The sequence below is a fragment of the Chrysemys picta genome, chromosome 2 (assembly GCF_011386835.1).
Source record: "Chrysemys picta bellii isolate R12L10 chromosome 2, ASM1138683v2, whole genome shotgun sequence".
NCBI lineage: Eukaryota > Metazoa > Chordata > Testudines > Emydidae > Chrysemys > Chrysemys picta.
Window position 1 is genome coordinate 192,523,983 of NC_088792.1, and position 13,432 is coordinate 192,537,414.

A 13,432-nucleotide genomic window follows, 5' to 3' on the forward strand; every position below is an offset into this window, starting at 1 on the left:
GCTGTGAAGACTGAAACAAAGAATTCATTTAGTTTCTCCACAATGACTTTATCGTCTTTAAGTGCTCCTTTTGTATCTCTTTTGTCCAGGGGCCCCACTGGTTGTTTAGCAGGCTTCCTGCTTCTGATGTACTTAAAAAACATTTTGTTATTACGTTTAGAGTTTTTGGCTAGTTGTTCTTCAAACTCCTTTTTGGCTTTTCTTATTAAATTTTTACACTTAATTTGGCAGTGTTTATGCTCCTTTCTATTTACCTCACTAGGATTTGACTTCCACTTTTTAAAAGGATAAAGTAACTGAAGGTATGTCTAATAGCTCCTTAAAGGCACAGGCAAGTTTGTAATGACCTAATATTATGAGACTAATGTATGATAAATTTTTTGTTGCCATTATTACATCAATATTGAAATCTCTTCCCCACAAAACCTTCTTGCTGTTAGTTTTGTTTTGGGGAAGCTATCACAATCACAAAACTAACAACACACCATTTCTTCAAAGATTGTGCCCACTGCAACCTTCATGCAGAGGGGTCTTTGGTTAGCTGGAAGAAAAGGGGTGCTGGCCCCTTTGAGGACTCCCTTGCAACAGGTTTTGATCTGGGGGAAAGTTTACACAGATAGACAGGAAGGGCAGGGAGCAGTAGGGGGCCAAGTCTGGAGAAGATCACTGCACGGCCCTTCTTGCTGGTCATAAGAGTGGAGGATATTTATATAGCCCATGCATCCCCGGAGAGGCCTTCTTTTACCAGTATTGAGCTGGGAGATACACTGCTCACAGGCTTAAAAAAAAAAAAAAAAAGAACGTAAACCTCTATGTGTAGCAGTGCTATATTGTGCCCCAACAACACTATTTATTAGATCTTATCCGGTATTTTCCATCCGAATATTTTTGGAGGTGGTAACACTTCTGCATTGCAGGTGGAGAACTTGCACAAAGTGTTCCCAGAAGCAGAGAGAAGTCTCTGGCATAACTACAAATGAGACTGATGGTTAGAAATTAGTTCAGCTTTTTAAAAAGTCCGCTGTAGCATTTATCCTGATGTACTCTTGCAGCAGCTGATTCCACAGGTTAACTATTACAAAAAATTTCCATTTATTGGCTCCAAACTTTCCCTTTCCTTGTTCTCTTTATTATGCAGGGTAAAAAAAAGAAGAGGTCAGTTTCCATTATTTATTAAATATTTAATCTTTTTAACAATAGGGATAATGTCACCAAGAATAACATCGTTGCAAAAAATAAAGTTCTTTTCTCTCACTATTTTTCAGTTGTTTCACACTGGATTGATCATTCTGTTTCTGTGTAAACTAACTATGTGGCCAAAATCATTCCCATTTTGATTTGACACAGATACAGATTTGTATTAGACACACAATCTTGTCTGTCTTCCTCATGTAAGTTGTTCCAGAGGTTTAACCAAAAAAAAAAAAAAATCAACAACAACAAAAGTAACTCTCTCATATATGTGTGTTGAAACTACATTTACATCACTTGTCATTTTTAATTTGTTCTTAACCTAAAATTCATGCTTTAAAAGTGATGACAATTTAGAGCCAGTTGATTGGGGAGTAAAACACCTATTAGGTGATATACTATCAGTCTGAAAAGATATTCATGAATGACTTTATGTTTGGTGCATAAAAAAAAAAGTCACATTAAGGAGGAGAATAATACACAGCAATCTTTAATGCCAAACAGCAAAATGGGAAGAGAATAGGATTAAACAGAGAAAGAGGCAGGATCCAAACCTGCAAATCTTTTTTCACCTGAGAGGCTCCATTGACTTCAGAGGGACTGTTCATGAGAATGAGAGATTGCAGGACTGGGCTATTCTTTGCAATGAGTTTGACAAACTGATCCTGATGGCATATTCATCTTATTTCCAGTTTTTTGCATAGGAAAAGTGACCAGGCAAGAGGTTAATATGATGAAATATATTTCAGCAAATCATCTGATAGAAATTCATACATATCCAACAGGAAAGAAGTGGTACTGCGAAGGAGCTTATGTCAGGAATTGGAATGTGAACAAAGCAATATGATCTTTGCCAAACTGCAAATAAGCAGCAGTAATATGGGGTGGGGGGGCAGGCGAGGTCACATGCTCCCCCACCCCCAGATTTGCTGCTTGGCTTGTACTGAGCATGCTTGCATGGACTGAGCGTGCTCAGTAACACTGCTGAAGCTAGCTGCCCTCACTCTACCCCCCAACTATCGGGTGACCTGGCTCATGTCTGGAAATAAGTAAACTTTAATAACAAACTGTGTTTCCTGCTCCCACACCCCCCTAGGCTAAAGTTACAAACTGAAACATTCCAGTCAATGAGCATGTTGGTGTCACTAGGCATAGCTACCAGGTAACTCGGGAGAGTGGAAGGCCAAAAGTGCCGATGAAGCTCTTCTGCTCTGGGCCTATCTGAGCCACAGTGACTCCATCTTGAGAACTTTCACCTACTTCTGTGCTAACTACTTACATGCTGAAGCAGAAATGTAAGGGTCAACTTTTCTAGCAGACAGCTGTAGTTCTGTTCACACTAGCAAAACTTGTAGTGATAATGCAGGGGAAAAGGGAGAGGGAAAGACGGGGGAAAACTGCTGTAAACAGACCTTGCAAGGCCAAGAGATAAGCAGGCGAAGGGAAAGTTTCTAACATGCACACTGTGTACCTTCTGTAACTGTTGTCTGGAAGGGAGGGGTAAGGGTGAAATAGACAAAGGCTTGCACAGAAACTGATTGGAATATAAAAGGGAAAATTTGTTTGTATTTGTTGCACTGGATTTGAGACATGCTGGTCCCCTAGTGCCATTTCAGAGCTCTGAAATAAACTTGGCTTGCTTTCTCCCCTCGGTGTCTTTATTGGTGCCAAGCACACCAGGCAATGAACCCCTGTTTGCCATCTCGGGGCCCAGTTCTGGGCAGGCAACAGTTTTGGCGCCCAACATGGGGCTCGAGGCTGAAATTTAGCCTTGCCCGGATCCCTCCTGGTGGCCGACGGCTTACAGCGACGACCAACGCCCAGCGCGCACCGGTGACTTTATCGGGGGCCTTGGCGGAGACGTGGTTTGCTCGACCCCAGAGGGCACAACGGTGCAACGCACACAGACAGTGGAGAAGCAGCTGCGGGCGACGGTGGGGAACCGGTCCCATGGATAGGGTGACGGTTCAGAACTAGACCCTTGGATAAGGTAGGAACAGTCCAGTGGGGACTTTATCTGTTGTGACCTGGGGACGCCCAGCATCTGCCTGTTTTGACCTGGGGACGCCCAGAGTCTCCCTGTGGAGCAGGAACAGAGTACAGCCGGCAGGGTACAGTGTACACCCTTCGAATGCATTCAGGGGAACTGGAAAGTGTCTGGATCTGACCAGTTGATTAAAAGTAAATTGAAAAGGTTCTGTACAGTTGATTGGCTTCAGTATCAGCTAGGGTGCCGAGAAAGGTGGCCACCGGAAGGATCACTCAATTACAACATGATCCTTCATTTGCTTTTGTTTTGTCAGAGAACAGGTAAATGGAGTGAACCTCTCTATGCGTATACATTTATGGTGTTAAGAAATAGGACTGATCTTTTGCATAAGTGCCATTTGACTCCGACAGGCTCGGTAGTAACGGCTGCTAAACCCCAGAACCCTCCACAGTTGTAATGGCAGAATCGGTGTCCCCTTCGGCTCCTCCACCCCCACAGAGAGTACCCTCCTCCACCCCACTCCAGAGAGTACCCCCTCGGTGGGATTGTATCCGTTGATTACTGAGAATGTGGTAGTCTGTCCAGGAACACAGGATCGTGCAGCCCAGATTGTGTCAGTGTATTCTCATGTTGCTTTTAATCCAGTACATCTAGCTGCTTTCAAGGCAGAGGCAGGGGAGTTCTCGACGAATCCAAGCAGGTTCATTTCAATCTTTGAAGGGTGTCTGGCTAGCCATGAGCCTGACTGGGATGATTGCAATATACTTATGAGAACCTTGTTGTCTGAAGTGGAGCGGAATCAGGTTAGAGCCAAGGCTAGGGAGGAGGCACAGAAGAGGTATAATGAAGACAGAGAAGGCATTTAAAGTTAAAAGGGAAAGCTATTGGATACCAGAGGTTGTACAGAGTGGAATCCTCAGAAGTGAGTGTGCTCGTCCTGGTTTGTTGCTTCAAAGCTCTGTACAGAAGTTATGTTACTGAAAGGATGTATAATGGCAATGTGTATGTGTTAATGGTTGGAGAAAAGGTGTATGAGTGAAGAGTGGAAGGTCGTTTTGGAAGTTAGAAGAAGCCGAGAAAGGGAGAAGTAAGAGAACAGAATGAATTAACTGAGAGGAAAATACCGCTAGCAGGCTCAGTCCAAGGACATTGTTCACAGCCAAGACTTGGCTGACAACCAAGAGAAAGGGGGGCCTGAATGTGTCCAAGCAACTATGAGATCTGCAAAATACTGCAAGGCATAAGGAGGACAACAGAAGGGTTAACAAGCAGCTTTGCTGGACAGTATTGGCCCAGGGATTTAAAATTCCCCCACTCTGTTCCGACAGGCTCTGGCCAGAGACTTGGAGGAGTGGGACAATGAGGACAAAGCCCTCCTTCTGCAATAGGTAGATGACTTGTTAATTGCTGCTGTGGGTCTAATCCCTTGTCTTAAAGCTACTGTGAGTCTCCTGAATTTTATCGGACTCCGAGGATACAGGGTAGTGGACTGTGGGCTAAACCTCTGTATGAATGTGTTAAGGAAGCGGATCATGACCCCTTTCACTGGTCCCTAGAAGCGGACAGGGCATTTCAGCTACTAGGTGCCTGGAAACTTCCCGTGGCATACTTCTCTAAGCAACTGGATCAAGTTTCAAAGGGTTGGCCAGCCTGTTTGAGGGCGGTCGCAGCCACTGCCCTAGTGCTTGGGGAAGCTGAAAAACTGACACTGGGAGGAACTGTGTAAGTGTATGTTCCCCATATGGTCCGAGACTTGCTGGATACTAAGGGTGGTCTTTGGCTCACACAGGCTCGGGTTGCTCGGTACCAGGCGAAGCTATTAGAGAATCCTGAAGTTACCCTACAAACCTGTTCCTCCCTTAATCCAGCTACCCTGCTACCAGAGACAGAAAAGCAGGAACATGACTGTCTGGAAATCATAGATGCCCACTACTCTAGCAGCCCAGATTTAAAGGATCAGCCACTCCCAAATGCTGACTTGGAATGGTATATGGATGGCAGTAGTACTGTTGTGGATGGGCAAAGGAGGGCGGGTTATGCTATTGTGACCCTTCATGATACCGTGGAAGCTGAAAGTTTACCGGCTGGGACATCTGCCCAGCTTGCTGAACTAGTGGCCCTGACTTGTGCACTCGAGCTGGCAAAAGACAAACGGGTTAATATCTTTACTGACTCAAAGTATGCTTTTGGGGTATTGCATGCTCACGCTGTTCTGTGGAAGCAAAGGGGAATGCTAACAGCCCAAGGTTCTCCGGTTAAGCATGGGTCTCAAATTCTCCAGCTGTTAGAAGCGGTACAACTCCCCTCAGTAGTAGCAGTGGTACATTGCAAAGCTCATCAAGGGGGAAGATCAAGATGTAACCAAGGGCAATGCCAGAGCAGACAGGGAAGCTAAGCGAGCTGCTACCCTGAAGTCACCAACAGAGGAGAATGCCCAAATGCATGCCCTTATCCCATCAGTGAGTGAGCTTGCAGCCCCTCAGTACTCCCATGATGACAGAAACCTGGCTGACAAGCTCGGTCTCCAGGAGAAGGAGGGATGGCTTTATTCCATAGAGGGAAAAATCCTCCTGCCCAAGGGCCTAATCTGACCAGTGTTGCAGAAACTGCATCAAACCACCCACACAGGCAGAGAGGCTCTTACCCAGCTTATGAATAAATATTTTCTAACCTCTGAACTTAAACCCCTAGCATCACAGGTACAGGCTGAATGTTTAATCTGCCAAAAGAATAATCCTCGACCAGGAGTAGCAGTGTTGCCAGCCACTTGGGAACCTACCCCAGGCCCAGGATTGGTGTGGCAAATAGACTTTACTGAGTTTCCCAGGACCCAAGGGTACAGGTATCTTCTCGTCTTAGTGGATCGATTCAGCGGATGGCCTGAAGCCTTCCCATGTCGCAACAACACTGCCAAGACTGTGGCTCTTAAGTTTGTCAAGGAGATCATTCCTCGCTTTGGCCTTCCCCAGTGGATGGAATCTGATAATGGAACACACTTCACATCTCAAGTGGTTCAAAAGATATCAAGTGCTCTGCAAATTCCCTGGAAGCTCCACACCCCATGGCGACCACAAGCCAGTGGAGTAGTGGAACGCACAAATCAGACACTCAAGTGACACCTCTCAAAGGTTTGTCAGGAGGCCTCTCTTAGGTGGCCTGATGCTTTGCCTCTTGTGTTACTCCGCATTCGTGCTCTCCCCAAGGGTAGGTTAGGGCTTAGTCCCGTCGAGATTATGTTTGGAAGGGCATGGCCTTTGAATGGTACACCGGTTCTGGCAGGGGAGTGGGAGATGGGGTATGGTTTCTTGTCTCAGTACATGTGCTCTCTGTCTGCTGTTCTTTCTTTTCTTCACAGATACACTAAAGATTCACAGCCTTTTCTGCTGGATACCCCGGTCCACTCCCTGCAGCCAGATGACTCCGTTCTCGTGCGGACCTGGAAGGATGAGCCTCTCCAAGAGAAGTGGAAGGGCTTGTTTCCCACACAGCGGCAAAGGTCAAAGGACACAAGAACTGGATTCATCACTCTCGACTGAAAGCAGTGCCCATTCCTAAACAGTGGACTGTCCAGCCTGCGGAGAAGACTGCTAACGACGATTTGTTAGCAGAATAAGCTGTTATTCAAAAGACAGTAAGGGTCACTGGAAATGCCTGGTGATCTCTCTGAACAGCCACAGCGCACTCCCCGCGAGAACCCTGAGCATTGGTTTTATCTATACCTGGTTTGCAGGCATTAGTAAGTGTAGATTTTATATTGGTCCTGGTATAAGTTTCACTGTTCCTTTACTAAATGCCACCGGTTGGCAAACTGGCGCTGCATTCTTTGCCCTTTCCCACAAGCCACCTTACGGGAACTTACAAGGTAACAATGGAAAGGCTAGTTATGGTGAAGCATTCTGGGTATGTGGTAATAGTGCCTATAAATGGCTCCCTCATGGTTGGCATGGTAGCTGTTACCAAGGCTATCTCGCTCCTCCCCTCTGTGTTTTCACCAAGGCTCCCTCAGGTCGCCCTAGGTACTATTGGTCCCTGAGAGCTACCATTGAACCCATCAGTGAAGGAGACAGGTTTGGGATGATATCCCTCCCTTCCTATGGAGTGGGACGGCTAACCCAAATCTACAGAAGACTGTCTAAATTTCTCACTCAGTTTGCCAATGATACCCTGGCCATAGAGAAACGCATAAGTTCTGAGCTGTACCAGCTTCGACTGCTGGCTTTGCAAAACTGCCAGGCCCTAGATTATGTGTTAGCTTCACGGGGCAGGGTATGTGCCCTTATTGGAGAAGAATGTTGTACCTATGTCCCAGAGTTTTCACAGGATATTAACAAGCATATCTTGTTGGCCGAACAAGCCTTGAATCAGTGGAAGGCCCAGGAAGGGGAACCCACTATTTTGGATTCCCTTTGGGGTTGGATACCTGGTTTAGGGGAACTGGGGGTATAGGGGGAAGCATTGTTCGCATCTTGCTCACAGGTGTTGTGATATGTTTTGTCCTTTTCCTTTTGCTCATTTGCTGTAAAGTGCTCATATGTAAGATTTGTACCTCCCCCTTCCCAGAAGTTCCCTTATACCCTCTCATTGATAATCCTGATTACATGGAGTTTAATCGCATTTTGTCTTTAGAGTATGAGAAAACTCTGACAAAGGTTTGTTGAGTGTTCTCAAAGGAGGGATTGTTGGTGTCACTAGGCATAGCTACCAGGTAACTCAGGAGAGTGGAAGGCCAAAAGTGCCGATGAAGCTCTTCTGCTCTGGGCCTACCTGAGCCACAGTGACTCCATCTTGAGAACTTTCACCTACTTCTGTGCTAACTACTTACATGCTGAAGCAGAAATGTAAGGGTCAGCTTTTCTAGCAGACAGCTGTAGTTTTGTTCACACTAGCAAAACTTGTAGTGATAATGCGGGGAAAAAGGGGAAGGGAAAGACGGGGGAAAACTGCTGTAAACAGGCCTTGCAAGGCCAAGAGATAAGCAGGTGAAGGGAAAGTTTCTAACATGCACACTGTGTACCTGCTGTAACTGTTGTCTGGAAGGGAGGGGTAAGGGTGAAATAGACAAAGGCTTGCACAGAAACTGCTTGGAATATAAAAGGGAAAATTTGTTTGTATTTGTTGCACTGGATTTGAGACATGCTGGTCTCCTAGTGCCATTTCAGAGCTCTGAAATAAACTTGGCTTGCTTTCTCCCCTCGGTGTCTTTATTGGTGCCAAGCACACCGAGCAACGAATCCCTGTTTGCCATCTCGGGGCCCAGTTCTGGGCAGGCAACAAGCATGAGGCACCTCTGATCCAATTGTATTGCGCAAGGAATCACTTGATTTGGTTAAACATTAGTTAGTGCGGGTTGTAAGCAGTAGCAGGCATTTAATTTTTCAACAGTTTCAGACATGCGGTGTACATCTAACTATTTTATTGTTTGTACATGTTTCTCCAGAGTAATAAAGAAGGAGGTTAGAATATTTAAGACAATAGGCAGGAGTCTAGCTTATTGTTTTGCCAGGATCCATCAGTTTGTAGTCGTCGTGTTGGACGTTTCCTGTAACTTTCCAGGCAGTTTTGCAATCTCCAAGAAAAGGGTTGCAAACAGTTTTGTTCCTTGAATGTAATTGTGCCTATGCAAAAAAAGAAAGAAAGACCAATTTTGCTAAACAGATTATGCAAAACAAGGGCCTGACCCTGTGAGGTGCTTGACACCAGCAACTCCTATGGGATTCAATTAGACTTGAGAGTACTCAACACTTGCAAGATCAAGCCCTACATTTAGTGGGGAGGGAGAGAGAAGGGAAGAATTAAATTATTGGGTTTCAAGGTGCCAGATTAAGAACCCTTAAATTGTAAATCTCTAAATTATCCACAGGACACACACAATGGATGGATCGTTTCCACCATGATTTCAACAGCTTCCACCCCACCATCAACCTCAGCCTGGACCAATCTACACGGGAGGTCCACTTCCTAGACACCACTGTACAAATAAGCGATGGCCACATTAACACCACCCTATACCGAAAACCCACCGACCGCTACGCCTACCTTCATGCCTCCAGTTTCCCCCTCCCTCCCCCCCGGTCACACCACACGATCCATCATCTACAGCCAAGTACTGAGGTACAATCGCATCTGCTCCAACCCCTCAAACAGAGACCAACACCTACAAGATCTTCACCAAGCATTCTCAAAACTACGATACCCACAAAAGGAAACAAAGAAACAAATCAACAGAGCCAGACGTGTACCCAGAAGCCTCCTGCTACAAGACAGGCCCAAAAAAGAAACCAACAGAACTCCACTGGCCATCACCTACAGTCCTCAGCTTAAACCTGTCCAACGCATCATCAGTGATCTACAACCCATCCTGGACAATGATCCCTCACTTTCACAGACCTTGGGAGGCAGGCCAGTCCTCGCCCACAGACAACCTGCCAACCTTAAGCATATTCTCACCAGCAACCACGCACCGCACCATAACAACTCTCACTCAGGAACCAACCCATGCAGCAAACCTCGATGCCAACTCTGCCCACATATCTACACCAGCAACACCATCACAGGACCTAACCAGATCAGCTACAACATCACCGGCTCATTCACCTGCACGTCCACCAATGTTATATATGCCATCATGTGCCAGCAATGCCTCTCTGCTATGTACATTGGCCAAACTGGACAGTCACTATGCAAGAGGATAAATGGACACAAGTCAGATATCAGGAATGGCAATATACAAAAACCTGTAGGAGAACACTTCAACCTCCCTGGCCACACAATAGCAGATGTAAAGGTAGCCATCTTACAACAAAAAAACTTCAGGACCAGACTCCAAAGAGAAACTGCTGAACTCCAGTTCATTTGCAAATTTGACACCATCAGATCAGGATTAAACAAAGACTGTGAATGGCTATCCAACTACAGAAGCAGTTTCTCCTCCCTTGGTGTTCACACCTCAACTGCTAGCAGAGCACCTCACCCTCCCTGATTGAACTAACCTCGTTATCTCCATATTGATTTATACCTGCCTCTGGAGATTTCCATAACTTGCATCTGAAGAAGTGAGGTTCTTACCCACGAAAGCTTATGCTCCCAATACTTCTGTTAGTCTTAAAGGTGCCACAGGACCCTCTGTTAGATCAAATGTGGTCAGTTTACAAGAAAAAGGTATTTTCTTCTAACTGCCAGCCCTGCAAATATAAACCTGAGTTCTAAGGATCAAGCTGCGTTCTTCCATATCACGATCTGTTATAATGGGTCTGCAGCCTTCCTCAGTCACACTATTTGCTTCAAATTATGTCCTCAGTGAAAACCTAACTGTCTGAAAGTGTAACTCATTGGAACTTGGTAGACAATTCCAGTATTGGCGACCCCATGCATTCCAAAGTCATGCATCAGACTCCAAACAATCAGAAAATAATCTTAAAATTCATGTGATTTTTTAAAAAAAATAAATGTTGGGTTATTTTTATTTGCCTTCAGTTGTCGGAGACTTTAGGACACACTTCCTTCACATTCTTAAGTTTTTCTCCACAATCACAAGGGCTGGAAACATAGGTTGTTTTTTTTTAAATGACAGCTGAGATTATCATGCAATCCCTTGATTCCAGCAGCTGGCTGGGACTTCAAGAAAAAAACCCCAATTATTATGAGACTTGCAATAAACTCATGCAAGTTGGCAACAATGCACTTCTGTCAATAGGGAAGAAGGAATAGAGTACATCTTATTCCTTTTTAGCCTTGTTTGGCGCTGCAGGAGCAACACAAATAAAAAAGCAGCAAAACCTTATTTTTTGTCATTAGGATAAGCATATACAACTCTGAATACCCCAAAATAGTTTCTATCTGTTGGATAAAAAAAATAGAGACAGGATTGTCAATTAGAATCAGGTGGGCACAGCCTAGTATGCTGGGATTGCTGTGGGTGAGTATTAGTACTTCAGTTCCTCCTCTCGTCTCTTAGGGTGCCTTTTTTTTATTTTAACCTGCTTATTTTCTCTTTTTGGGAATGCTCCCCATCATCAGCTGCTCCAACTGGAAGCATCATCACACTCTTCCTTGTTATATTCTGGAACGTTTGGGCAATAGGAATTGTTGAGCCATCCCGGATCATTTCTGGATCTTGTCCAAAAACTGAAACACATGGAAAGAACGAAATTCTGCAGAAGTAAAATGAAGACACACTGGTCTCTTCACTGGAGCTAGTGAGCTTTGGCATTCTGCCCAGCACAAACTTTTCTTGGTAGTATTTCTTTTGGCGGAGACTGTATAGCCAGCTGATGTAATAATGCAATTATACACACATATCCTCGAAAACTTTTGATACTATCCTGATTTTGCATCTCAGTACACAGAAAAGTGAGACAGTATCTTCCGTCTGGCTCTTACCTTGCAATATAGGCCCCAATTCAAGAAGGTGCTTAAGCATATACCTAACTTTAAGACCAAGTAGTCCTATTGAAATCAATGACTCAACTCATATGATTAATATTAAGCACATGGTTAAATACCTTGCTAAATCAGAACCTCAAAAATCAGCTGTTTGCACTGGGTTTTAGGTTTTCTCCTCTTTTTAAAGTGGTGTAAGTGAGTCTTCTGCTTTTGAAAAGTAATGTAACCCTCTAATGGGCTTCCATTTTTCTATTGTAGAAGCTACCAGAATCTAACATTGCAGCAGTGTATATATGTAGCTAGGCCTTGTGGGTTTATATATCGAGGGTCGGCAACCTCTGGCACATGGCTTGCCAGGGTAAGCACCCTGGCGGGCCAAGCCAGTTTGTTTACCTGCTGCGTCGGCTGGTTCAGCCGATCGCGGCTCCCACTGGCTGCGGTTCGCTGTCCCAGGCCAATGGGGGCTGCAGGAAGCGGCGCGGGCGAGGGATGTGCTGGCCGCGGTTTTCCACCACCCCCATTGGCATGGGATGGCGAACTGCGGCCAGTGGGAGCCGCGATCGGCCGAACCTGCCAACGCGGCAGGTAAACAAACTGGCCCGGCCTGCCAGGGTGCTTACCCTGGCGAGCTGCATGCCAGAGGTTGCCAACCCTTGTTATATACAGTTAGTAAACACAATTATTTGGAGTCCTGCTGTGTCACATATGTTTAATGTTGTGTAGAAAACAAAGATACATGAAGTGAGAAAGAGACAGCATTGCTCACTCCTTCCTAGGGGAAGAGGAAATACCGTCTCTATTGCCCCAAGCCCCCTTTGAATAACCTAAGCAAAAGTGTTGCAGAGTGGCAGAAGCAATCAGGTTCTTAATATTTTTACCATGTTGCTTGGGAATGGAGAGAAGAAAAGAGGACAGGCTGGGGAGGAGGGCAATTCCTGCAGGTTCCAGGAGAAGCTTACAGTGTCCCAGGGAAAGAGAAACTTTAACTCAGATCTAGCAGTGAAAGACCTGCTTACATTACCTTTCCTGAGGTAGCGAGACAACCATATTTCATATTTCTGAGGGGGAACATTAAAAAGATCTTTTATCAACAAGAGGGAGCATTTACAAGGGTAATGCCTATCTGCATAGCTGCCCCCCTCCCCATTTACCTGCTGTGCAGCATTTATTTATTTGAGTACGTATTACACTCCACTGAAATCATATTCTATCAGGTACATCACGATGTCAATGGGCAGCACTGAGGTCAGTTTTCCTCAGTGTACCTGATACATAAGGCAGCAATAAGCGGTTACCTGCATCTAAACGCACTGATGGGAGACTAGAACCATAAAACCAAACTGCAAGCATGTCACCAAACAGGCACAGTTCATTCACTGAATAAGTACTGCACCCCGCCTTCCCAAATTATCTGGATCTAAATAATGTTCCAAACAAGAAATTAATTAATTTTAGGAAAGTTCCTTTTCCTTTGTGCAAGTCACTGTTAGTGTGACTTTGTTTGGTGGATGTTAAAAATAATAAAAGAAAGAACAAACCTGTTTTGATTGCCTTTCTTGCTGCTGTATAAAGAGGATCATTTATGTTAGCAAGCCATGGCATTGCACTTATTGGCACAGACACCTTCAGTTTGTTTGGGCTGTTTCTCTTAGAGAATACATCCTCTAAATATTTTATCACCTAAAAGGAAAGCATCTTTTCATTAACAGTGTTTATACATTACATCCTTGAACAATAATATATCCAGAAATTGTGCATTCACAGACACACACTTTCATTCCCAAGCCCATACACAGCCACATAGTGGAAAGATGCCATTCATTATTCTGTAAATATTAAGTGTTGACAGGATCTCTGAAATTAACAGGA

At 44.8% G+C, this 13,432-nt stretch overlaps 2 protein-coding genes across 6 annotated transcripts in view; one reads left to right on the plus strand and one right to left on the minus strand.

Annotated features, from left to right (window-relative positions):
* The first annotated feature begins 906 nt into the window (after nt 1-906).
* LOC135981034 (uncharacterized) lies at nt 907-11,292 on the plus strand. Of its 2 annotated transcripts, XM_065582027.1 has the most exons (3): nt 907-3,181; nt 6,537-6,917; nt 9,042-11,292. In XM_065582027.1, the coding sequence occupies exon 3, from the start codon at nt 9,165-9,167 to the stop codon at nt 10,158-10,160; it is 996 nt and encodes a 331-aa protein (XP_065438099.1). In that variant the 5' UTR covers nt 907-3,181; nt 6,537-6,917; nt 9,042-9,164; the 3' UTR covers nt 10,161-11,292. The 2 variants fall into 2 exon arrangements, with proteins under 2 accessions (XP_065438099.1, XP_065438098.1); XM_065582026.1 differs by having other exon boundaries at nt 1,475-6,917.
* CNDP1 (carnosine dipeptidase 1) overlaps nt 8,578-13,432 on the minus strand; it is a 39,024-nt gene continuing 34,169 nt past the window's right edge. For 3 of the 4 annotated variants that reach the window (XM_065582017.1, XM_065582018.1, XM_065582016.1), the window contains 3 exons: nt 13,102-13,243; nt 11,158-11,305; nt 8,578-8,796 (listed from right to left, as the gene is read on the minus strand). In XM_065582017.1, the coding sequence (XP_065438089.1) occupies nt 8,691-8,796; nt 11,158-11,305; nt 13,102-13,243 (396 nt within the window). In that variant the 3' untranslated portion in view covers nt 8,578-8,690. Of the gene's footprint in view, nt 8,797-11,157; nt 11,306-12,172; nt 12,981-13,101; nt 13,244-13,432 lie in introns of those variants that run through there. The other variant, XM_065582019.1, reaches the window with a different exon arrangement.

Coding starts and splice junctions, on each gene's coding strand:
- LOC135981034 (XM_065582027.1), top strand. CDS start 9,165: ATGGCCACATTAACACCACCCTATACCGAAAACCCACCGACCGCTACG.